At 40.6% G+C, this 26,570-nt stretch overlaps 1 protein-coding gene across 1 annotated transcript in view; it reads left to right on the top strand.

Moving 5' to 3' along the window:
* The window catches only part of DDX10 (DEAD-box helicase 10), a 219,636-nt gene that overhangs the window by 61,911 nt on the left and 131,155 nt on the right, over positions 1 to 26,570 (top strand). The window contains exon 13 of the mRNA XM_068424731.1: positions 4,911 to 5,388. Coding sequence (XP_068280832.1) covers positions 4,911 to 5,388 — 478 coding nt within the window. The remainder of the gene's footprint in view (positions 1 to 4,910; positions 5,389 to 26,570) is intronic.

Genomic DNA, 26,570 nt, shown 5'->3' with positions numbered 1-26,570 from the left:
TCTTCTCTTGAAATAGCTTCTGGGAGTATTTAACCTTTTTCAGGCTATGTTAAATTTTTGTCTGAACCTGTTCTACAGTAAAAGAAATCACTGTGCTGTGTTTTTATGTGTTCAAATAATTCTGAAGAAGTTCACTAATGGAATATGTCTTGTATTTAGTAAATGTAGTAACTTAATATTAGAATGAAGCACTAACTTATGTAAAATTGTTGTGCAGCAGTTCTGCAGAAGTGGCCTCAGATTCTTTACAACTGGCTCATATTTCAAAAAGGACTGGAAATCTTTTAGGTGCAGATTAGGAACTCTTGTGACACTTGAAAATTAAAAGATTGTACTGGTCTTAAATTTCCTGTTTGATTTGTTTTGTGCAAGGGCAGATTTTGCTCTGAGTGTCTTAAGAGTCTGTCTTTTTAAAGAGTTAAGAGAGATGCCCAGATGTCACGGTTTAAAGCTGGGCCGGCTATTAAACCTGTGGCAGATGCTCTCTGTTATCCCCCCTCCCCCACAAAGGGAAAGGGAAAGGGAAAAGGGAGAGAGACTTCTGGGTTGGAAAGTTAAAACAGTTTTAATAAATTATAATAATGAAAAAGAGTATAATAATAATAATAGAAATAATCAAATATATACAAATATATACAAAACGAAGATCGAGCTCCCCCGATGTCGGCCACGTCACCCCCGCCACTGCAGGGCAGGCTCCGGGAAGGCCCAGGCTGGGCCCAGCGACGGTCGAGAGCTGGATTCAGGGATGCACGGATCGGGATCGGGGGCAGCAGGAAAACAGACGGAGTCCTCCTTGGACACCGGCCATAGCAGAAAAAGAGCAAGACCCTCGTGATCCCCCCGCTTTATACCGAGAATGACGTGTATGGGATGGAATACCCTCGTTGGTCAATTTTGGGTCACCTGTCCTGTCTGCTCCCCCCTGCAGCTGCGACCCCCCTTCGGCTCTTCACTCGTAAGCAGTGAGGAATTCAGCAGTGACCTTGGTTTCTCTAAGACTAAGTACAGCAAGAGCCTTTCTGCACAACATCCCTACCGGTGCCTCAGTGATAACTACAAACTTCGAGTGTTATCAGTCCTGGAAGCAGACGCTGTCTGCAAAACATGCAGTTAGTTTCAGAAAGTGCAGTTACTTAGAGGAGACTTAGCTGAAAGTAAAAATCACTGAAAGGAAAATTGGCCTGGTTTAGGCTAAACCAGGACACCAGCTCTTCACCCAATCCAAATAGAGGCATAGTGAAGTTACCATGTTAATGTAAACATACTTTGTATAAGCATAATTAACAAACCTCAGAAAAGGCAGTATTTTAAGTCTGATACACCATTCAATTGACTTGATTTAAAAAAATGTTTACTAATGTTTGATTTTCCTTATTCAATAACAAACAAAAGTGGTATTCTTCTTAAAGCCATACAGTGTTCTTTCTTTGGAGTTTTACTCTTTTAACTTACTTGCTGAAAATCTTTGTCAACTTGCTTTGACTTGAAGGAGGTACCTGAGCATTGTAGCTGCTTTGTTCAGTTATTTCTATGCATTCCCTGATCCACGTTAGGGAGTGATGATGTCTGACCACTTCAGTTTCTGTTGATGAATAGAACTGTCAGCTGTACTTTCGTTCACAGTAGCAAAAAAATCCATTGGTGTCAGTATTGCTTTTAGAAGCTGATGTAAAATGTCTTTCTATAAGAGCTTGCTCCCAAGAAGTCATTGCATTTCAGGCCACAATATGAAATGGTTGTTTTTTGGTTTGTCAGCTGAATTTGTGTTGCCATTTAAAGGTTACCATAGTCTGAGGACTACAATGTGGTGTTAACGTGTTTGTAGTGTTATGTTTTAGAATGTATGAAATCTCACTAAATAACTTACCTGCTTTTTGTCTGTCGTTATGGGAAGACCTTGGACGTTTCTTATTCCAGAAGAGTGCATGAAATGCTAGCACTAAAATCAAAGAATAGCTGTAACCAGCTGGAGTAGGATTGTGGTCTGAGTGGCATGTAATGAATTAATAAAAACTAATATTGCCCTTTCTAGTTGATGGAAAGAATAGCTGGTTCATATATTCAGGTTTTTTAGTATGACTGGACTCTAGATTTGGCAAATGATTAAGAAATAAATTCTAAAGAAACTGTTGAATCTTACAACATGAGGAGACTTTTAGCAGTAGTAGAATGTGTTTGTCTCAAATTGTTCTCCATTTGGAATATACTATGGAACAGGGGCTGTAAAGAGCCAAAATGCTGCCATTTCTTTAAGAAGTTATGTAATTAAAAGTGTTTGGAGATTGTTTATGAGCAACTTTGTTTAAGCTTATCTACTATTACTTTCTTAACAAATTTGCCCTTAACACCTTCCCTCTCCCCCAAGTCTGAGGGCTGTATTCTTTTGATTCAGATGTCATTTGAATTCTGATAGAACTGGTCATTTTTGTTAGGGTTGCTAAGCATTGTAGAAAAATTGGCCAACACTAACTGATAATTAATTTTATACAATTATTAAAGTAAGACATCAGTGCAGAACAGCAACCTGGCAGGTAGGATTTCATATTTGAATGAGAAAAGTTGGGGTGAAGTCTCCTCCACATCATAGGCTGCTCTTTTTGACTGGTTTTTAGCTTTTCCTGTGGAGAGAGTAGTTTCTTTACCTTGTCAAATTTCTCTCTGCATCCATGATCCTGATCTTTGATACTAGTTCTGGAGACATAGAAGAGAAGCTGTGATAAAATCGAAGTTGCAACCCTGTGTACATTGTGTCTGCATGAGAAAGAGAAGTAACACAGATTGCGTAGTTGCCGTACAGTACTACTACTTTCAGTACTTTGTCAACAGTTGACATCAGTACTTTATGTAGAATAATGCTGTGAAATCTGGAAAAGCAAAAAAGTGTTTCTCTTGCAAAGGATTTTTTTTTTTGCTGCTTCGATCCCCTTGCTGAAGAGATCACACATTCATTGAGGTCGCATCAATCTCTTCATACGTGTTTTACTGTGCCTGGTGTTAAGGCCCAATTCCAGGTTTGAATCTCCTCCAGCTGCTGCAGTGAAGCATTACATCTGCTCTGTTTGGTTGGTTTTGTTTCATTTAGTCAATAGGGCAAACTTTGACACATAGTTTCATTGCAAAGGTAATTAGTGCTAGCTGTCAAACACTGAAGCTTAAGTTTAAGGTTGCTGGTTGCTCCAATTTCAGTTCCCAAATGTGTTGTTTTATCCTCTCAGCAGTGCACTGTCAGTAAATGTGCAAAATACACTGGATAAAAACTTCCTTTGATCTTTTTTTCATAAAACTCTATTTGCTTTATTATTGCTATTGATTGCTTGTAGAAGAACAGTACTGGCTTATCAGAAATACTTAAACAAAATTAATGTTATAGTAAAATATACAGACTGACTTTATTGAAAAACTTGTTCCTCATCCTAACGGTGTGGGCTGCTTTTTGGGTGCGTTTCCACTTTTCAGTATTTTAACCTGTGGCCAGTACGAAAACTGCCCTGTTTAACCACAGGTGTGGTTGCGTTTGGGTTTTTTTGTTTGTTATTTAAGCAGGGTGCCTCTCCTGTTGACTACTCTGTCCCATTGGCTACCATTAACATTTCAAGGCTCTCCGAGGCCTGCAGTCCACTCTTGCTGCTCTGCAGTACCATTTGCATGCTTCATGGACTGTTTATAATGACGTTTCCACCAGAGAGTATAGATTTGATTTTTCTCCTGTGACATCACTCAGGTTTCTTTATTCAGAGCTGTGTGGTGAAGAGAAGACGTAATGCTGTCTACTTAAAATGAGCAGCATTGAGAGGAGAGATGATGCATGACTGCGCATAATCTGAATTGAAAGAGACTGGTCTTTTATATCTGTATGTGCATGTGTATTTATGTAGCCATTTTAGTTGGTTAAATACATTACTCTGTTGTGAAATTGTATGTACAAGCCCTCAGTATTACAAATGCTATCAGTTCTGTGTTGTTTTTAAATGTAGCTGTAGTCTCCGTGTGTTCATTGCACAGTACCAATGTCCCCCCGCATTTTTTATTATCTAATGAGAAGGCTCCTGAACTCTGAAAGAGACTTAAATATTGCTTTTTTGAGTTTGGATTTGTCGGGGTCAGGTGTAATAATAGTGAATTACTGAAGTCAAGTGATCTGTTGGAGACAGAGTATCTGTTCCCTGCAATGCTCTCCAGTATTGTTGCTATACAGTATTTTTGCTTTTTGGCTAATTTTTTTCCCTTCATGTATAGAGTACTAGTATAACTTTGAATTGTCATGAATAACTGCGTAAAAGAACAGTGTCGTTGGCACTGCTAGCTAAATGTGCCATGAAGGTGAAGCCTTGCTGTAGAGGGATGCAGGCAGGTGAGATTTCCTTTAAGGAGAAATGTCTTTCCCTTGGCTCTTTCTGCAGTTAGTCATTTATCCATACTGTGTTTGTTCTAATGTCTCCATCACTGTGTGATGGTGGGGCTAATGTTCTGGGTACACTTCTAGCAGTGAAGGACACTGACAGAGATCAGTGCTAACTCAGTCCTTGACATGACATCCATGTATGTTCAATACCAAATTACATTGGTGTTTCTTCTGCCATATTTTACTTTGAATCATAGATAATTTGCTTTTGTCCACAGCTTTTCAGGTTCTTTGTTTGCTTTCTTTTCTGGGAGGTTTTGTAACTGTTGAGAGTTCTCAGTTATTTTATCTTTCTTCCTTTCCCAGTGTTCACTTGCATTTCTCAAGCTGGATTGTCCTGTTGTGGGCCAAATACTGTTTTGTAAATATGTTGGTCAAAGTGTATCAATATGAATTACCATTATTAAAATTGAATCACTTGAGCCATCAATGAGAGCTTCTAATTTAGTCAAATTTTATGTATCTACCTTTCAGATTAATTCATTTGTTTAATTCCATGTTTTAGATCACTTGGTCTTGCAATGGCACCTCGTGTGAGATTTCTTCAAAAAGTTTGGAAACAGCTATGTGCGAATGAGGCCGCTGATGGGACAGATCGCTTGAAGGAGACAGAGCAAAATAAAAATACCCTCTCCTCAATAAGTGAGGAAGGAATGGACAAATGCGGAACTAATTTCAGTGGAAAGGTGTCTGTTAACAAAACAAAGGAAAAGGAGAGAAGGAAAGAAACTGAGGAATGTTCTACTTCCAGTGAAGGTGCTGAGGAGAGTGGCGAGTCTGAGGATGAATCGAAAGAGGTATCTGAGGAGGAGGAGGAAGAAAAAGAAGTTCCTGTACCAAGCGTGGTACCAAACCCAGACTCCGTGCCGTTCTTTGAAGATGATGACGATGACGATGATGATGATGATACTAAAGATCTTGATTTGCTGACAGTGAAACGACAGAATGTTTTTGGTGTGGAAGCTAAACATAATCCAGCACCGGTAAGTGCACTTTACAGTAAAGCTCATGAATCTTAATGATTTTGTATTGGACATACTCCTAGTAAGGAGGAGGAGAAAAGAGAAAATTCTGATCTTAGCAGAATACTCGCTTGAAGTCGGATATGTTGTCCATATGTATCAGAGGTTGGAAGTGCTCCCAAAAGATAAATGGTGTGGATTATGCTTTTGCCATTTGATGTTATTAGCATAAAGTAATTTTATTTGCATAATGAATATCCTTGTAGTTGCTTTAATTTATGAATAACATGATTTGAATACTTGGGGGAAATTTTGACAGTTTTAATTCTTATCACTTATTAATTTTCTTGTACCTCTCTAAATAGCTGCCACTTTCAGTCATAATTTTGATGCTGTACTGCAGTTTATGGCCCTGGGAACAAAATTGCAATACATGACAAGTCACTTCTGATACAAATCGTAACAAACAATCTTTACAGTAATGTAACCTTCAAACCATGATTTTACTTTCAACAGAACCTTTGCTATTAGGAATTGAGCCAGTATCAGTGAGAGAGAGAGAGAGTACTCATGCCTCTTGTAAAGCATGGTTGTAAAGGCTTATTAAAACTATTCATGTAGATCTTTCATTTCCTTGGCAAGTAGCTTTATAATTCAGGATTTCTCTGTGCTTGGTGTTCTGAGAAATGTTGCTTTCATTTAATCTTTACATACAGTGTTATATTAAGGGTGGTTTTGTTGTCGTTTTTTTCTATAAAGCAGATTTGGTATGTGCATGTTGGGAATTTTTTGTGTATCCTTTGCTATCTAGCAACTGTCTGCAGTAAAGAGATCCAAGTGAAATAGCCATCTGGTTCAGCAAGATGTTTTTCTGAACTTATGCATGCAAGGAGAGCCTCCTGTTAAGCAAAGTATTTATTTTTCGAACTGGTATTTTAAATCTTTCTTTTTCTGTGCTGTTATTTAACAGCACAGGGCACTTGTCATGAACTTATGCTAATCAGCCCATTAGCTACATGTATAAGCAGCATCTTTCCTTTAGTATTTAGTGAAGCATATAAACTAGTTTTATCAGCTGACTTTGCCGAAGATGAGCAGTTGCACAGTAACCTAACCACTGCCTGTACTCTCTCTACTATGAGGAGGCTGCCGCAGGTTGCCATCTTGTCCGACAACTATGGGAAGAGGATGCTCCTGGAATTGCCTTTCTATTCCTGTTATTCTAAGCCTGACCTGTCCTGCCCTGGCATAGCCACTGCCTGGCAGTAGCTTATGTTTATTAATAAATTTCAGTTTCATGTAGAAAAGAAATTGCTGTTTTAAAAACAAAGTGTAGTAAAAGATTTCTGCCTTAGTTAAAGAATGATCTTTTCACAGCTTTCATATTGCTCCTGCAGTTTTTCTTGCTGAAATACACAGACAATTTCATGTTGCTTTTCTATGTGGGAAAGTGGATTGGGAAGTTTTGTTCAGCAAATGGTAAAAGGAGACACTTGGGCATAAAAGAATGAACAAAAGAAATTTTACGAAAAGTACCAGTGATTTAGAAAGTGATTTGGAACCTCACCGGGTAACCTTTTAACAGTTTCCCAGCATTAAACATTTATAGGTTAGTTTATGCTCAGGCAAGTCAGACATTATTTTCTGTGATTCAGTGTTGATAAACTTCAGTAAGGGTTAGTGGTTTGTACTTGGTGTGCAAGTGTGGAAGACCTTGTATCACCTGAAATGTTTTGGACATGGGGGCATAATAATGAAATTTTTAGTTATTCTTCTGAGCAGCTGTGAACAAAAAAAAAATCAAAAGTTTCGAGATCTGTGTCATTAGCAACAAATGTAACTTAAATAATCTCTTACAGAAATGCCTACGGTAGTGCAATACATAATATTTAGAAAGTAGAAATGCAGAGCATACTATGCCTGACTGTGGGAACTAGTCTTGATTGATGTGTAGGGTAGCGTGGTGTTTATTACCTTATGTTACTGTGAAAATTGTTGATAAATTGTGGAATGCTTTAAATGTAAGGATTCTATTTTTACTAGGAATAAGAGAATAAAGGTTTCTATCACTAACCATATATTGTCTTTTAGTTTTGATATACAAATGCACACAATATAAATTACATAGAAAGATTCAGGCATTGTGTATCTTTTATTTCATCTGTATACCTCAGCACCACATCTTGTGGATGTTAAAACCAAACTGGTAACTTGTAACACTTTTTATGTTTTTTCCCATTTGTTTATTTTCTGGATAAAAGTTTTGAAGTGATTATTACTGTGTTAAGGTAGATCAGTTCATATCTAAGAATTACAAAGAACTGATTTCTCTGGGGTGTGAGAAGCACTGAGAAGCATGAGTGCAGTTTTTCTGTTGTGCATTGGAGTGTCCTTCGAGGGAGGACTCGGGAACCAGTTTGACTACAGTGTACTGGATCATTGCTGCATTTCTAGGATGAGGCAATGCATTAATTGATAGTATAAAATGCTGCAGAGACTCTAGGAGTATGAACGTAGAGGGTATACTCAGCTAGATCAGTTTGCAGTGTTTTTTAAAATCTATTCTGTGTGCTAAATAAGATAGGAGTCCTGTGGGAACATTAGTATGTGATCATCTAATGGGGAGATTATGAGTGTGCCCACAAAGGCTGAATTCAGTTTGTATTTATGCTTTTAATGTGTGTGATTGATTTTACAGTTTCACTGTTCTTACATTATGCTTCTTGTTGACAGCAAAACAGTCCCGCTGCGATTGTTGAGCATCAGGATACTTTTGGAAATGGAAACATTACATTCTGTTTCAATTTTTGGATAGCTGCTGTTAGAGACACCATTGCTTCCTCATCCTTGTGTCTTCGCTCGCCCCTCCAGTGGAAGGAGGAGCAAGAAGAGGTGTTAGGCTGGCTCTGAGTATCCTGCATGGTGGTGTAGTGCCCTGACCTTTGATCGCAGAAGGGGTGCGCTCATCCATCTTTGTAACAGGGGAGAGGAACTAGGCAAAAGGAGCAGGGGCTGGTTGAACTGGGATGGAATAGAAGAGGATTTGTGTGACTTTCTTAAAAGATTTTGTTTTTGTTGAATGTCCATGGTACCCAACCTAACAGTGAAAGGTAGTTCACAGTGTGAAGCAAGACACATCCAGTGTTAGTTCTTCTAATGGCATGACTTGCATCTCGATTCCACTCTTTCCTCTTTCCCTTTCTTAGTGTGGCCCTTGGCGTACTCTATTATCTCCGTTGCTTTGTGACAACAGATAGAAAAAAAATCTGTTCTCTGCACTGGTCTATTAAAGAAGAAACCTTGGATAAGGTGAAAGACCTTGGCAGATATTACAGTTTTGTTATGAGCTTCTGAGCTCATTTTTTAAGAGGTACTCACTAGCTACCCTATTTATGAATTTTACTTAAATATGTCAGGATTTTTAGCTGGTGATCTAACTCATGGGACTTACTTAGAAGTACGATGTTCTTACGCCTAAAAAGAAGGTCAACTGTATGCACAGAGCCATTAGCAGATATGCAGTATTTAGCTGTTGTGTAAACATTATGGAAATTATTTTTTTAAAGTGCATTTAGCAATATTAACAGTATTGATGTTGCAAAGACTGTAAGTGCTCCCTGGTTACAAACTTTGTTTTTAATGCTAATGTTATGAAATTGGTTGTTGCATTTGGAAATGCAAAGGCTATACGTCTTAAACTTCAAGGGTTATTTATTTTGAGAACTAAGATTAAGCCTGTAGTAGTTTTTTTTCTTGGTTTTCTTTATACTTTCATTTTAGTCATCTTGTAAGACATATTGTACACTGTCAGACATGTCTTCTGCTATCGAATTTTCAGTTTTAGGGTAGAGAATATTAAACTACTGAGTTCTTAAGATTGCTGTGACTCCATCCCTGCTTCCCCATCTCTTGTTTTATGGACCCCTAAAACTTTTCAGGTGGGTGTTTACTGGCTGCTTGGAACACTGTAGTAAGCATAAGCATGCAAAGGGCTGCCTTAAATAGTACTTACAGATTCCTTGGAGTTAGCCTGGACTCTCGAAGAGCCTGCTGTTTGGATACTGTGTCTGTGGAGGGAAATTATTTTATATGTCATGATTCTGCCTCAGCTAGCTGGCTTGCCTTGTAATCCAGTAATATTACATACAATGGAATTTTCTTACACTTCTCAGACACATAAACACTGTAACCTGACATATTATGAGCTGGGTATGTACGTGTTTATAAAAGCAGGAAAGAACAGACAAGGGTAAATCTCCCTAACTAGAGGTGATGGGTGAGTCTATACCAACAAGCAGAGAGTGATAGCTAGTTGTAATGTGGACTTTGCACAGAAAATGGATCAAGGAAACATCATTTAATATGCATCAAAGTGAAGACAGAGTCCTCTAGAATTTTCTTCTGTGTTATTGAGAAGAAAGCCTGTTACCCTCCACAGCAATCAAAATTAATTTTCGGAGATGTGATTCATCTTGATTGCTTCTCTTACATTGGCTTTTCCTTCTGAATGGGATTTCTCCTGTTCCATGCTATGAGAGAGATTTTTGCCAATCTTGTGTTTATATACTGCTTTTTCTGTGTGAAGCATCTTGTCATTCCTCTTACCAGCTCTTACTAGGTCTTATTCTTATACTTTCATATTAATTCATTTTAAACAGATGACTTTGTCTCCTTGATGCATTTCAAGGGATGGCAAGATAGAAAGTACCCAAAGGAGGGAAGGAGCAAGGAAGCAAGCTGGCTGACTGGTACCCGTGTTATTTCGCTTATGGATACCTGCCTTTGCTACTGCTGTATCAGTGTGTTGTGTCCAAGACAAGAAAGCTGCTCCGGGCAGTCCGCTAGCTATAAAAAGAGCATTATTCCTTGGAGACATGTTGCAAAGCTAGCATTCTGGCAGAGAAAATATAGAAGTTATTTATTTTTAAGTTAAATAAAAGTCAATACTGTGATGCATTGTATACCATAAATTCTCCTTCCTACAGAGTGCAAGTGCCTTAGGTTCTCAGCCTAGTAACAGTGTGCTTATGTATTTCTAGTTGAATTACAGCAAGTAATGATTTATATGAAGTACAAAATATTTGCATACAAGTGAAGTAGGCCTATATCTGGATATTAGCCAAAGTGCTTCAAGAATCCAGTGTTATGAAAAAATATCTTTTATCAGCCATGAATGGAAATGAAACCTGCTGACTGTACCTCAAGCCTCTTTATGCACTGCAGTCAACACAGAATGTGTTCCACAAAGCGCGTGGAAAACTTTAAAGAAATCACGTTTTCTTTCCATGCAATTTCAGTAACTTAAATACAACCAAAACTTGTTTTTTAAGAATGTCTATGATGTCCAGTTATTTATTCTATGTAATTTTAAAAAGTCTTGTCATTCAGGAGTGCTTCTGTAAGGTACACAAAGGACAGAGCAAAAACATTTTGTTGTGTTCGTGCCAACTTCTGCTCTTCAGATTTGCAGGCGTGTTCATTCCCCTGACTTTATTATTTTTAAGTAGGACATTCATGACTTGCTTGCTAGATTAAACTGTATAACAGAAGCTTTTCAGACAGTCCTTTGTAAAAACCCATAATCCAAGTTAAACTCCAGATCCGTAGATCTCTCATTGTTTTAATCTTTCTTCATTGCTCTTTCAGATGAGCTGCTTTAGCACCCTTTTGTCTGTTCCACATCCATCTTCAAATTTCTCTCTAACGATTTCTATTTCAATTAATTTTTTAGCAACTTACTAAGAATTTCTGTCATTTATGAAAAATTCACTTTAAATATTTAGGTTTCTTGCACCTTTAAGGCAGCGTTCCAGATATTTGTGCCAATCCCTGTGATGTTTAGGAAAATTTGAAACTCTATAGGATTAGAAGTCTCTCTGAGTTACTGGTAAGCTATATATTTCAAATAAATGGCTGCTATGTATCTGTTAAAGCACATGTGCAGCATAAAATTGTCATCCATGTTTAAAGTCTGGATAGAAAGTATAATTTAGGAATTTTATTTGAATATCTGCCCTTATCACAGATCTTAGCTTTCTGTATCATAAGCTATTGAGTACATAATTCTGATGTGATGGGCTTTGCTTCTGTGGAAAATTTTACATACCAAAGTGCTTTTGAACCATTGTGAACTGTGGTATTTTTGATGCCCATAGTCCATCTTGTGGCCCTTTGTTGCTTCTGTAAATAAGAATCTGGCGTAGAAAGATGCCAGATGTGTAGGGGACTCACTTTGAATGTTTTTGTTACAGCTCTTTGAAAAATACCTTCTGCTTTGAGCCAGGAAAGGCTTCCCCAGGTCTGATGGGAGTTGTTCACAGGTCAGTGGTTTTTCCAGCTGTCTGCAATGTGCTGCTTGTCTTCTAGAACAAGGGATGTTCACAAGTTAGTAGCCACTGTGGCACACTCCTGAAGTAAGCAGTGCCACCTTTGTATTTTAGTTACTGAAGCTGTGAGTTAAAAAAATTCTTAATTCCATATGCCATCTGAAGCAGCCTCACAAGCTGCCTTCACCCTGTTGAAGTATCACATCGTTTGCTGTCCTAACAGAGGAAGATATTTTGCAAAGTATTTCTGGGGCTAACTTCACTGAAGTACTTTGAAACTCGCGTTTAACAATGTAAGTTTTGAACCTGTTCGTTAGTGAAGATCTTTCTGGGGGATTGATGGTTCGTGCAGTGCAGAGTGATGTGAGCAGGCTAGCCCATGACTTACACGCTCAGGTTGCAGCATCTGGTGCGAATTCAGGTTGCGATGAGGCATGCTTTGTCTCGGGATTGAATAGACCTGAAACGACTGGGAGAGATGTGTGGCCTTCTATCTCAAGAAATACTAGGGTACTGTATAATTTAAAATGATTCACTAAAATATCATTTGTTAAATACTTCTAGTAGGTTACTCAAGCCTGCAGTAATACCCTCAGTGTTAATTGTGCTTAATCACTGATTTATGGCCTTGTTTAATATATTGCAGCAGTTTCATAGATGAGGGTGAGTGAGCCAAATACTCTGCATTAAAACTGCCTGGTTGTAATCAATATTCTTTGAATCCATAGGATTTGTAAATTCTAAAATGCCCCAGTTTCCTTTAAGATCATTAGTGCCCGAGTGCTTGCTGAGTGGTGGTGTTGGGAGTATTTATAACTATGACATAGTTTTTGGGTAAGTGATTTTCTAGAAACTGAATGCTAAAATTGTGAAATGCTACTAGAAATTATACAGCACTAATTTTTAAAGGAAATGTTGCTTCCTGAAATAGTAATGAAGCAGACCAACTAACAAATACATATCTGGAGTCTCCTGACTACTGTCAACACAGTGTGTAGTTAAAACTATGAGAATTATTCTTTATTGTGTATATGAATGTCTTCTCTGATAACAGACATCTGCTACTGTAAGCATTGCTTAGCAAACTACCCAATGCACATTTTAAACAATATTTTGGGGCAGATTTCTGAATTCATATCTGAGCTGTGTAATTTTTATCTGGGATCATTTGATAATAATAGAAAAAAAAATTGTGGTTTTGGTGATGATTCATCAGCTGTCAGCCAAAATGAGTCTCTGGGTAGTTCATTACAGTATCACTAACATGCAGATTGTAATGTAATGACTATTTTAAAAAGGAGAAATGTGTGTAGTTTCCAAATAGTGACCTGCTAACTGACCAGGAGTTAGGCCAGTGATCACAGAAAATCTGCTTGGTCCAATGGAGCTAATGCTCCTTGTTTCCATGAGACTTTGATTTGTCCCAGCTGTGAAGAGTTGTAGTGATGGCAGGAACAGTGGGGAAGGAATCTCTCACCTTCTGCAGGCTGGGCTCTCTGCTCTCCATCTTGGATAAAGAAACAGCTACTGCCTCTGGGGATAAAAATCTCTTTAAAGGAACTTTGCTTTGAATGAATGAAAGGAAATTAAAACAATTAAAGCCACAGCCGCTAGCTTTATTTCAGTCAAAAATAAATGAAGTATAAATCTCTTTGGGCCATCCTGGCAGTGAAGTCTTAGAGGTCTTCCCATCCTTAATTACCTATACCACGCTGTTCCTGTGGTAGCTCTCTGCTTATTTCAACAGAGGGTTGTTCCTCCCCTTTGCCTGAGCTGCATATGTGTTTTTTCCTCATGCAGGAAATCTTGATCTAGCTGATGCTCACCGGATCCAGGTAGACTGCTTTGCCTATGCCCTATGGCCCTGTGTGTTCTGTATAGACCCCTGTGAAGTACTAGGGTTGTGCTTGAGAAGTGAGATGTCTGGCAAACATGCCTGAAGAAATGAGGGTGCGTTAGTAAACCCCTCAGAAAAGCATACAGGTGGGAAGAAGTTTTGGTGTCCTTCAGTGGGGGAAACCCAAGGGAAAACAAAATGACAAAGGGAACTTTTTGAGGAGCTAAATGGCAGTATAATTTCTCTCAAATCTGTCCCCTATGTGACCAAGACCACAAAACATTATCTAAAACTGTGTTTCGTGGTATTTTTCTGTGGTAATATTGACTGTGCTTCTTGCAGAGAGACTGGGCAGGTAGGCAGCTGGAGAAGAAAAGTCAACCTCACTAGTACTGTGATTTTAAAATTAGTTTTACCTGCTAGCAGTGTGGAAGAGAAGGAGTGTGTCTGAGGTACTTGTGCCATGCTGATCTCGCTATGAGCATGCTAGGGATTACAAACCAGTATCTGTTTGAAATAACAGCTAGTACTGCCACTGTTCATTTTAAACTGGAGTTGCTGAAAGTGCCTGCCTTGTTTCCATAATCTTGGCATTGAGCAAAATTAACATTAATTGATGTTTTGTTTATGTTGACACTTTCATATGTCTGAGTCAGAGTGCTAGAGTCCTCAAAACAGCAGCTCTGCGGCAGCAGCTTTCCACCAGGTTCACAACAGAAGGACCAGGTCTTACAGAGCAGAAAATGACAGTAAGTGTCTCTGTCTCCATAGGTCTCTTGCTGCCTTGGTGGAGAAATAATGCATATACCTCACAATTTTGGGGAAATACTATTTTTGCAGTCATCACTCTTCCCCTGTATGTACAGTACTAGTCTTGAATTTTGTTGGTCTGTACTTCTGGGTGACGTTCTTGCACTTGGCTTCTTTAGACCTCATTAATGCAGGGCAGGGGGTCCTGATGAGCTCACAAATCCAAATGTCACTCTCAAACTTTTTTTTTTTTTTAAAATGAAGAGCAATAGAGGAACAAGCTGATGATACTAGAATGCATATTAATAGCTGTGTTAAGCCTCTCCATCTGAGGCTTGTTTATATTAAGATACACTGAAAGCCAAAATGTACTTCAGCCATAGCTGTTAACAGACTTGTAACTCAGTAGGCACACGTTCTGCTGGATTCTATTATACTCCAGCCACGGGAATTCACTGATTTGGGCTTACAGAAATGGGTAATTCCTCAGCTGGCTCATGTATTTTGCGAATTGCATGCTGAGATGATGTTACATCGTCTCTGCTAAAGAATAGATCTCTCTGAACTGTTGCTGTTATTTACTGTGATGTCTACTTGATGTGAGATTGTGCATGGGAAGAGGGCAACTTCTAAGGAGTTCTCTGAAAGTTTACACGTCCTGGCTCATGGGTGAGTACTGTATTTGCAAGACAGGTCTTCACTGTTTTCTATTGTCCTGTTTCTTGAGGTTTTCGCTTCAGGTTGAAATTTGAGACTCACTTGAATTGGATATGGGAAGTATATTTGCAAAATAAAATTAAAATTTCGAGTCTTTGTTTTCATGGTGTTTCCATTGCCATTTGTGGAGCAGTGTTAGGGTCTCAGGTAAAATACTAGGTGTTTTTATTTTTTATTTAACAGCTGTGGGTTGTAGTGATTTGTTACTTTCTCTAGCTTTTGTGCCAATAGCTTCCCCAACAATGTTGCCTGAAAAGTATAAATAAGTTCTGTTTATCTATTCATTTTCATGGTGGTCACAAAAAGCTGAAGCTTTTTAAAAGTAAGTGCACCATCTGGAATATATTTAGATGTATGCTACATGTCAGAACGACGTGGTAACATGAAAATAATGACCAGTAGCAGAAATCGAGAGGTGTTATCAATGAGAGACTGTGGTAGGTCAGTGAGTGTTGATGCAAAGTGTATTTTAATTAGTGGATTGCAAAGAAATATTCATCTTATTTCCAGCTTTAGGACACAAATTTTGAATGGGAGTTTCTAGTACGTACAGCTCTTAGACCAGTTTAGAAACAGTCTTGGAAGAAGGAGGCGCACTGTAAAAGAAAGCTCTGTAAATAGCTGTGACAGAAGTTATTGGGACTGATGTAAAGAATGGATTGAAGGGAGAAAGGAGGGTAAGGTGAGAGACCAGAGCTGAAAGGTGATAGTTTTGTACAGGGATGACAGATGCATGAGGCATCTTTCCAACCTGGTCCTTGGGGAGCCTGTAGGATACTGTCAGCAGATTCATGTCTCTCTTAACATCAGGTTTCATGAAAACTTATACCACCTCTTTTGCGTTGATTTTTGAATTTGTGTTAGTGTGTTGCTCACTAGCACAGTTTTGAACATTGACCACTCAACTAGTATGTGATTTTTTTTTTTTTTTTTTTTTTCCCCCTACAGCTCTTTAGTGTTACAGTAGTTGCATTTTATAGGTGTATGGGGAAGTGGTCATCTGGTCTGACTTCCCCAGATATCATAACCCTATTATTTTACTCTGTCACTCCTGTATTGAATGCAAAAATTGAGTTTTGCTTAAGTGCATCTTTCAAAAGGCATTCTGTCTGGATCTGGAGACATGAAAAGATTCGAAATCCACCATTACTACTAACTTTTTCCAGTGGTTTAACTCATTTGTTCATGTTGCATTGAAGAGGTGGGTATGGGATTGAAGAATAAAGACAGCAGAGGACATAGTAAGAGGACAGCAGCTGAGAATAAAGATATTCCAGCAAATAAATATTCCTTTGGCCTGCAAGAGAGACTTTATTTTAGCACACAGAAGAATGTGAGAAGAAAATGTGATAATGTTATGGAGGAGGTGAATGATATGATATAAATTGAAAATGCAATGTGCAAATGCAAATTAAGGCAGCATTTAGCTTAGGGACACTTTGTTACTGAATGTTATCAAATGTTGCAAGTAATTTGGAAGGCATCCCATAGTTCCTTAGGTATGGAAAAGATGGTGTGGGAGTTGAAGGTTGAATACGCTGACTGACTGAACTTGAGTCAAATTTCTGCTCCTTGCTGGATCAAGTATTACAATTAGCTTAACAAGACAAGCCTTAAAAGAAAAAGTTTTATGTACCACGTCTGCAGGTACTCTAAGCCAAGGAAATGTTTCGTTTTCATTAGCCAATTTTGTTCTTGTGGGTCTACTTTCACAATCCTTATTTAATGTGGGAAATTTAAAGCATAAATTATTTTGACTTTTTTCTGTTTTCAAAAAGTATTTTATTCTTTTTAGTGCAGCTGAATTTTTCAGTGGGTCATTGAAGCTAATCAATCTTGAAATTTCTCTGTTACTGCTAATCTTTTATGCTTGGAAAAATAACATCTTCATATTTTATTTTACCTTTGGATGCTTTTTAAGCACTTATGAGCAATAATAGTCTTCTAAAATATTTCATGATGTAATGTAGAACAGCTGCTAATGATTAAAAGTAAGACAGCTATAATGGAATATTTACTGGGTAAATTGAGAAGAGACTAACAAGTAAATAGTGCTATGAGAAATATTAAATTCTTGTAGTGGAAAAACATCGGAGAATTGAAATTCAATTTTAGGTTGAGTCTTTCTGTCAAGTGTGAGCATCTCATTGCAACACAAGTGTTGGCATATTTTCAATTTTTTCTTCAGTTACTGGAATAATAGTTAAAAGGAATTTAAAATGGTGCTGCTGTTACGTACTCACCTTAATGTAGCATAAGTGCTGTGGTCTCTGAAATGGGTAGAGCTGTCCTGGGGCATCCACACTGTGCTAGTGTTGGGGTAGGTGGTAACTGATGTAGTTGAAAACTCATCTCACTTGTTGTCTTTTTTCTGTGGGTCTTCAGCTAGATGCCTTTCTTGCCTGCGTGGCTGTATGGGCATCTCTGATTTCCTTCGCCTAGCAGCGTATTCTCTTGTATTGGAACTTCTTGACGATAATATCTACAGAGCCAGGCAATTCCTCAGATGTTTTCTTGAAAAAAAATGTTGTTATGACCTGGTTGCAACTGGTTCATAAATCCCTTGGAGTAAATTAAGGTGAAACGACACCAAATAACTGGTATGAAATTAAGAACAATTTATTAATAAGGGAAAGTGGCATGGTTGTAAGTGTCCTGGGTTTCTAAAGACGCTGCCAAAAGACAGAGAAGGAAGAGGGAAAAGAGAAAGAGGACGGAGATTATGAGAGAGAGAGAAAGAGATATCACCATCCTAGGATCCAGTTGTCTGTAGAGTTGGTAAATTGCTTGCAGAGTTGCTCCTCCAGTAAATCGCTTGCAGGGTTGGTCCTCAGGTGGCAGGTGGGAGTGCGCCCCAGCGTTGCAAGCGAGAAGGTCTAAATACTTTAGGTCATTTGCGGTCTCCCCTCCCTCTGCTCGCTTCTCATGCTAATTGGGACGCCTTCACTTTGTAGTCTTAGATTGTTCTCAAAATGAGATGGTGGTCCCCCAAGGGGTGTCTGGTGGTTGTGATCCCCCCTAGTTGTAGTGTCTGCTGTATGACCCCGCTTCTGCACAAGCGTGGTTGATGCCTTGCAAAGTTGTTGCACATGTAGTCTGGCCCCAAGGAAAAGATACCATCCGGCCTCCACAGGACTTATCTCTTCCTTCAGCCAGAGTTGTAAATCACAACAATTAAGGCACAGCAGGGGTATTGTTCTGTTCCCAAGGCCCTTATCTCTTGCCAGACTTGCAGGCCTCTGTAGTACACATACCCTCCTCCAGCCAGAGTTGTCAAACAAGTTTTAAGGCATACAGAATCACAGAATCACAGAATGTTAGGGATTGGAAGGGACCTCGAAAGATCATCTAGTCCAATCCCCCTGCCGGAGCAGGATTGCCTAGACCATATCACACAGGAACGCGTCCAGGCGGGTTTTGAATGTCTCTAGAGAAGGAGACTCCACAACCTCTCTGGGCAGCCTGTTCCAGTGTTCGGTCACCCTCACCATAAAGAAGTTTTTCCTCATATTTATGTTGGAACCTCCTGTGTTCCAGCTTGCACCCATTGCCCCTTGTCCTGTCAAGGGATGTCACTGAGAAGAGCCTGACTCCATCCTCATGACACTTGCCCTTTACATATTTATAAACATTAATGAGGTCACCCCTCAGTCTCCTCTTCTCCAAGCTAAAGAGACCCAGCTCCCTGAGCGTCTCCTCATAAGGGAGATGTTCCACTCCCTTAATCATCTTCGTGGCTCTGCGCTGGACTCTCTCTAGCAGTTCCCTGTCCTTCTTGAACTGAGGGGCCCAGAACTGGACACAATATTCCAGATGCGGCCTCACCAGGGCAGAGTAGAGGGGGAGGAGAACCTCTCTCGACCTGCTAACCACACCCCTTCTAATACACCCCAGGATGCCATTGGCCTTCTTGGCCACAAGGGCACACTGCTGGCTCATGGTCATCCTGCTGTCCACTAGGACCCCCAGGTCCCTTTCCCCTACGCTGGTCTCCAACAGCTCTGCCCCCAACTTGTACTGGTACATGGGGTTGTTCTTGCCCAGATGCAGGACTCTACACTTGCCCTTGTTATATTTCATTAAATTTCTCCCCGCTCAACTCTCCAGCCTGTCCAGGTCCCTCTGAATGGCTGCGCAGCCTTCCATTGTGTCAGCCACTCCTCCCAGTTTTGTGTCATCAGCGAACTTGCTGACAGCGCACTCCAATCCCTCATCCAAGTCATTAATGAATACATTGAATAGAACTGGTCCCAGTACCGACCCTTGAGGGACTCCGCTAGACACAGGCCTCCAACTGGACTCTGTCCCATTGACCACCACTCTCTGGCTTCTTTCCTTCAGCCAGTTCACAATCCACCTCACTACCCGATCATGCAGACCACACTTCCTCAGTTTAGCTGCGAGGATGCTGTGGGAGACCGTGTCAAACGCTTTACTGAAATCGAGATAGACCACATCCACAGCTTCACCATCATCTATCCACCGGGTTACATCCTCATAAAAGGCTATCAAGTTGGTTAAGCATGACTTCCCCTTGGTGAAGCCATGCTGAGTGCCCCTAATGATCCCCCTATCCTTGATGTGTCTAGAGACAGCACCAAGGACAAGTTGTTCCATCACCTTTGCGGGGATGGAGGTGAGGCTGACCGGTCTATAGTTACCCGGGTCCTCCTTCTTGCCCTTTTTGAAGACTGGAGTGACATTCGCTTTCCTCCAGTCCTCAGGCACCTCTCCCGTTGCCCACGACTTAGCAAAGATGATGGAGAGTGGCCTAGCAATGACTTCCGCCAGCTCCCTCAGCACCCGCGGGTGCATCCCATCAGGACCCATGGATTTATCGACGTCTCTGTCCGTCACAGATGTAAAGTAAATCAGAGTAAATTAGAGCAGCTCTTATTTTACAGTATGATTTTGTGCCGGTCTGAACATTAGGAGGGCATCTAGAAAAGGGCACGTTCTCTGCTGGTGCGAGATATTGGCTACCAAGTTGATATAGCAACTGATATGTCAGTTAGATAAGAAGAATCTCTAAGAAGATACTGTCCCCTTATGGTGAAGTGATACAAAAATCGGAGATCTCCAAACCCCCTTGCTTTCTAACTTTCCTCACCGAAGTGGGAAGCTAGATGTGGCTGGGTAAGGAGTCCGAAAGAAAACTTAATAACACCAGAGTGTGTTATTAAGCAGGCATTCTTTATTGCAGCGCTGGGCAGCACTGGGGATTATCCACCATGAGTGCTCCACTGATTTTGCAAATTTTCAGAGATTATACACCATAAAGTTATACATAGTCATAAGATTCCCAAGAACTCATTTGCATAGTCATGAGATTTCCCGGAACTCATTAATATATGTAAATGTCCGTTACGCATGCGCAGTCGTTTTCTCTGGTGGTCGTCAGGGGTCTTCAGATGAAGGCTTGTAGTCTTCCTCACTGTGTTCGCTGACTGACCCCTGCTTCTGCGCAAACTCAGTCCATGGATCACGTAGGTCATGTAAGCTATGTCCTTCAAGGCAGCTGTTGCAACTCCCTTATCTTTAGGTTTCTGTGCCTCTGTTTTCCCAAGGCCAAGTTGTCTGAAGTGAAATACAGCCATCATAATTAGAAACTATCTTTTCAAGGCCCAGTCGTCTGAAGTGAGATATACCCATCTAAATTAAAAAAAGGCTCCCCTTTGTTTATTTATATAACTAGGTTAGTCGAATGTCTAAGGTATTTACAACATCCTCCTTGTTCTTGGGGCCCCCAACCGTTTCAGAAGGAGAAGGAACTTAGGGAGGAGTCTCTTCAGGGTGCTGGGGTGAGGCCGGTGACACAGTGGAAACCATTTTTTTTCCAGTTGCTTGTCTTTGCCTGGATGGGGTGGTGGCTGTGGCTGTGTCCCCGTGGGAGGATGGGAGTGGGACGGGCTGTCCTACTGTCAAGGTAGCTCAGCCCTGTCAGCGGCACTTGGCCTCTGCCGCCGAGGGGCCAGAGCTACCCTGACAGTAGTCATTTGTGCTCCTTGTGTCTCACCTCTCTCTGCTGGAACAGAATGCTGCAGCATTCCCCCTCTCCTGAGGCAATGACTTTGCTGCGTGGTTCCTGGCAGGTTATATGGTAACTCTGAAGATACTCACCCCGTTAGATAAAGGGGAATTAATGGCGAGGAGTTTAGCGTTTAAATGGGAGGAATAGGTAGTTGTACTGTTGCTTCTAGCTCAAGACTGAACGTAAGGACAAAGCTAGGTCAAATCCACAAAAATTAGCAAAAACAGTTTTTATGCATGTATAACTGTGTCTAAATAAAGGTTTTACAGCTAAAGAATTATTAGCTCTTCTCAGTTATTCATCTGAGAAATGTAGTACTTCTAAAAGACATATTCCCAGCTAAATTAGTTCTCATTTTTTCAGCAGGAAGACTCAAATCTACATTAAAGTATTTTTATCAAAAACAGATAAAATATAAATTCAGACAGAAGTTCTATAGAGATATGTATTCAGCAGGTTAATGTTTTTATTAAATATTCAAACTTTCAAATCTGGGTTATTGATCAAAGTGTTCTTTTCCTTGTACATATTTCACATAGACTTCAGTAATACTTGTGTAGGGTTTCAGAGTACTTGGGTTGTGTTGGGATGTAACCCAGACTAAGTACCTGTACAGAAGGACCATAGGAAACAGTGTGCATGAAAAAGTGTGTCTCAGGTTGGCTTTCAAAAAATGGAGTGTGTGCATGCCCAAAGAAAGCGGAGGGGAGTAATGTTCCAGTTTGGGGTGGTAAGGGGGAAGGAAAGTTGAAAGCTAGGCTAATAATGTTACTCAAAAGCAGTGAAATATGAGTATTTAATTTCCAAATGCCACGTCTACTAAATTTGTTTCAAGAGTAAACCCAAACTTCCATATTCTTAATTCTCTTTGGCACTTTTGATCAGTTCCTTTAGAATTTCATCCTCCTTGAAATATGATGGGCATTTGTGATTCACAGAAAAAGTGCCATATGTTGCTGGAAGCCATGAATATATTTGCAAAGAGGTACGAAGCTCTCAAAGCTCCGAAGTATCTTTGCAGATGTCAGTGGCCAGGGTTTACCTTGTGAATGTTTAATGAAGTGGCTCATATAATAATGAACCAGTTGTTTAGATATGGGTGACATGAAGTTTTTCACAAGTATAGCTGTGTTTGAGCGTATGACATTAACGTAGGGTGACTCAGGTTCTTCAGTCATGAGAGGTTATATAGAGGTTAGGGACATTTAAGGTGGTGGGAGAAACCCAGGTTATTATTTTTAACTGTGAACCTGTAACTGCTTTGTTTTCCTGTATTTCCGTAGCACATGCTATGAGCTCATTTTCCATGTTATGTAAAAATATTCTTTTTTGTTACACATCGGTTGCTTAAAATTCATCGGGCAGTTCTCTGTACATTACCGTCCCCTGTTTGTGAACTGACTGGCTGTAGCCCCCGTTGCTTGCGTTTGCAGAACGATGGAAAACTGTTGAAGGTCAAAGCTTATGTCTCGTTTTAACCTGTAATGTGAGCGTGAACAGTACATTCGGGCTTTTTAAACTTATCCTTTCCTTTCTTATTTATTCTTTTTGTATATCTTAACAAGGAAAAGCTCTAGCTTTTATCTTTGGAGCGCTCTGAAAGCGGGACTTCCTATCCTGTCTAGATCGATGAATTATAACTGAGTTTCACTGTCTTGAGACAGACTTTTGCCGTTCTTTTACCTTCAGCCAAGGGGCTGAAATCTATCAACAAGAGCAGTTTAGGGGTATCTATCATCTGCCTTTTCAAACTGTCCTTCCTGAGATCCTGCTGGACTGTATAGCTACTGCACACGCTGTGTTCACAGCCTAAAAGGGCTTGGTACAAAATAGAAATTCAGCGCTTGTGCTGTGAGACCCGGGGCATCTGAATGTCAGACTCTATCTGATGAAATTGCGTTCTTCTCTTACTTTAACAGGATTGCAAAGATAATATAGTTTAAATTTATAGCTGTCATAAGGATAAGGTCAGCAAGTAGATCAGAGATGAATTGGAATTGACCCTGTTTTACTTTCACTTGAGTTAATTTACTGATTTACTAGACTACCAGCCACTCAGGATTCAGTGGATGACTAAGTTGTGTGACAGGCTGGGGTTGTCTTAAACTTTTTTAAAAAAAGGATATATAACTTCTATACATAAAATATTTAACCCTTATATGTTTCATATATACAAAGTGTGTATGTAGATAATATATAAAGATAAAATGTATTATATCATATACTATATTAATTTATATATTTCGTATATATGAAGTTCATATGTTTTGTGTATGTGTGTGTATATATATGAAAAAGATGCTGCCCAAGTACTTCTGCCTCCAGCATCTTTCCTAAGAAACATTATTGTTGAGTCCCTGAACTGAACACATTTTGTATGGGGTTAATTTTGCTAATGCAAGTGGCAAGAGTCTAATGATTAACATTCTAATTTTTGTGGTATTTCTTAGAGTCTCAGCTAGGAGTACCAGCTTGTAACAGGAATTTTTCCATATTTTGTTTTGTGATCATCTGGAAGATGCCCTGTTTTAGAAGGCAATTATAGCAAAGGCTGCAGAGAAGCAGGTGTACCCCTGAGACAGTTTTGTTATTGAAGATATTTCATATGATGGTTATAGGATAAATGTATTTTGTACAGGAGCTGTGCCTCACTTCATGTTCCCTTCTCTCTTACTTCCTCTGTGTTGTTTTTCTTTTGTTAGTGCTGACTACCACAAATGCAGGAATTAGCTGACTCGGGAGACAAAACTTCTCACCAATCAGTTTTCTTTGTGCAAAAAGATAAATCTGCCAACTTTCCCAGCCTTGTATTTAGTCTGAAATGTTGGTCGTCAAATTTTCAGGAAAGAGAATGAGTTGATGCCATCTTGAGCTTGTTTTTTGTATGTAATCAAGGCTGGATGAAAAGATTTCCTATTCATCCCAGGGAACAGTGGTAGGAGTTCCTGAACCATTCTTCAGGAATAACTCTAATATAAGCAATCCTGTTTACCTTCAGGTGTTGATTGAGATGCTGGAGGATAGTGTATATGTTATGGCTGCGTATCTCATGTGGCAGGAACAGAATAGCTAGTAGAATCGCAACCCTGAACTTCAGGAGGGCCAACTTTGGCCTTTTCAAGCAATTGCTAGGGGAAATCCCATGGGACAGGGTACTAGAAGGTAAGGGGGCCCAAGATAGTTGGTTAGCATTCAAGGACTGCTTCTTCTGAGCTCAAGATCAGAGCATCCCAACAAGTAGGAAGTCAAGGAAGGGTTCCAGGAGACCTGCATGGTTAAACAGGGAACTGCTGGGCAAACTCAAGTGGAAGAAGAGGGTGTACAGATCATGGAAGGAGGGGCTGGCCACTTGGGAGGAATATAAGTCTGTTGTCAGAGGATGTAGGGAGGCAATTAGGAAAGCTAAGGCCTCCTTGGAATTAAACCTTGCAAGAGAGGTCAAGGACAACAGAAAGGGCTTCTTCAAATACATTGCAGGTAAAGCCAACACTAGAGGCAATGTAGGCCCACTGATGAATGAGGTGGGGGCCCTGGAGACAGAGGATAAAAAGAAGGCAGAGTTACTGAATGCCTTCTTTGCCTCTGTCTATACTGCTGGAGGCTGTCCTGAGGAGCCCCGGACCCCTGAGGCCTCAGAAGAACTCAGGATAGAGGAGGAATCTGTCTTGGTAGATGAGGGCTGGGTCAGGGACCAATTAAACAATCTGGACATCCATAAATCCATGGGCCCTGATGGGATGCACCCGCGGGTGCTGAGGGAGCTGGCGGAAGTCATTGCTAGGCCACTCTCCATCATCTTTGCTAAGTCGTGGGCAACGGGAGAGGTGCCTGAGGACTGGAGGAAAGAGAATGTCACTCCAGTCTTCAAAAAGGGCAAGAAGGAGGACCCGGGTAACTATAGACCGGTCAGCCTCACCTCCATCCCCGGAAAGATGATGGAACAACTTGTCCTTGGTGCTGTCTCTAGACACATCAAGGATAGGGGGATCATTAGGGGCACTCAGCATGGCTTCACCAAGGGGAAGTCATGCTTAACCAACTTGATAGCCTTTTATGAGGACGTAACCCGGTGGATAGATGATGGTGAAGCTGTGGATGTGGTCTATCTCGATTTCAGTAAAGCGTTTGACACGGTCTCCCACAGCATCCTCGCAGCTAAACTGAGGAAGTGTGGTCTGGATGATCGGGTAGTGAGGTGGATTGTGAACTGGCTGAAGGAAAGAAGCCAGAGAGTGGTGGTCAATGGGACAGAGTCCAGTTGGAGGCCTGTGTCTAGCGGAGTCCCTCAAGGGTCGGTACTGGGACCAGTTCTATTCAATATATTCATTAATGACTTGGATGAGGGATTAGAGTGCACTGTCAGCAAGTTCGCTGATGACACAAAACTGGGAGGAGTGGCTGACACAATGGAAGGCTGCGCAGCCATTCAGAGGGACCTGGACAGGCTGGAGAGTTGAGCGGGGAGAAATTTAATGAAATATAACAAGGGCAAGTGTAGAGTCCTGCATCTGGGCAAGAACAACCCCATGTACCAGTACAAGTTGGGGGCAGAGCTGTTGGAGACCAGCGTAGGGGAAAGGGACCTGGGGGTCCTAGTGGACAGCAGGATGACCATGAGCCAGCAGTGTGCCCTTGTGGCCAAGAAGGCCAATGGCATCCTGGGGTGTATTAGAAGGGGTGTGGTTAGCAGGTCGAGAGAGGTTCTCCTCCCCCTCTACTCTGCCCTGGTGAGGCCGCATCTGGAATATTGTGTCCAGTTCTGGGCCCCTCAGTTCAAGAAGGACAGGGAACTGCTAGAGAGAGTCCAGCGCAGAGCCATGAAGATGATTAAGGGAGTGGAACATCTCCCTTATGAGGAGACGCTCAGGGAGCTGGGTCTCTTTAGCTTAGAGAAGAGGAGACTGAGGGGTGACCTCATTAATGTTTATAAATATGTAAAGGGCAAGTGTCATGAGGATGGAGCCAGGCTCTTCTCAGTGACATCCCTTGACAGGACAAGGGGCAATGGGTGCAAGCTGGAACACAGGAGGTTCCACTTAAATATGAGGAAGAACTTCTTTATGGTGAGGGTGACCGAACACTGGAACAAGCTGCCCAGAGAGGTTGTGGAGTCTCCTTCTCTAGAGACATTCAAAACCCGCCTGGACGCGTTCCTGTGTGATACGGTCTAGGCAATCCTGCCCCGGCAGTGGGATTGGACTAGATGATCTTTCGAGGTCCCTTCCAATCCCTAACATTCTGTGATTCTGTGATTCTGTATTGTAATGAGTAGCTAGACTTGAGGAAAACCAAGTCATCCCTTTTGGGTTATTCAACCTGTGGGATTTTCTTCAGTGTTTGAGGTTATGGTTGGTAGCCTGAACTTCGGCGGATGCCCCATGTGTGCCAGGAGTGGCAGAAGAAGTCGCCTAACTATTGCTTAGTGTTAGCTCTAATTACTTACAGGGAGGGAAGGGATTTGGGTTTTTTGGTTTTGTTTTGTACTAGGCAAATTTCAGAGAAGGTATTGCTCAACCAAAAGGCATATACAGTAATAATATAT

The sequence above is a fragment of the Nyctibius grandis genome, chromosome 2 (assembly GCF_013368605.1).
Source record: "Nyctibius grandis isolate bNycGra1 chromosome 2, bNycGra1.pri, whole genome shotgun sequence".
Lineage (NCBI taxonomy): Eukaryota > Metazoa > Chordata > Aves > Nyctibiiformes > Nyctibiidae > Nyctibius > Nyctibius grandis.
Note: the sequence above shows the minus strand (reverse complement) of the source record. Positions and strands in the feature narration are given on the sequence as shown.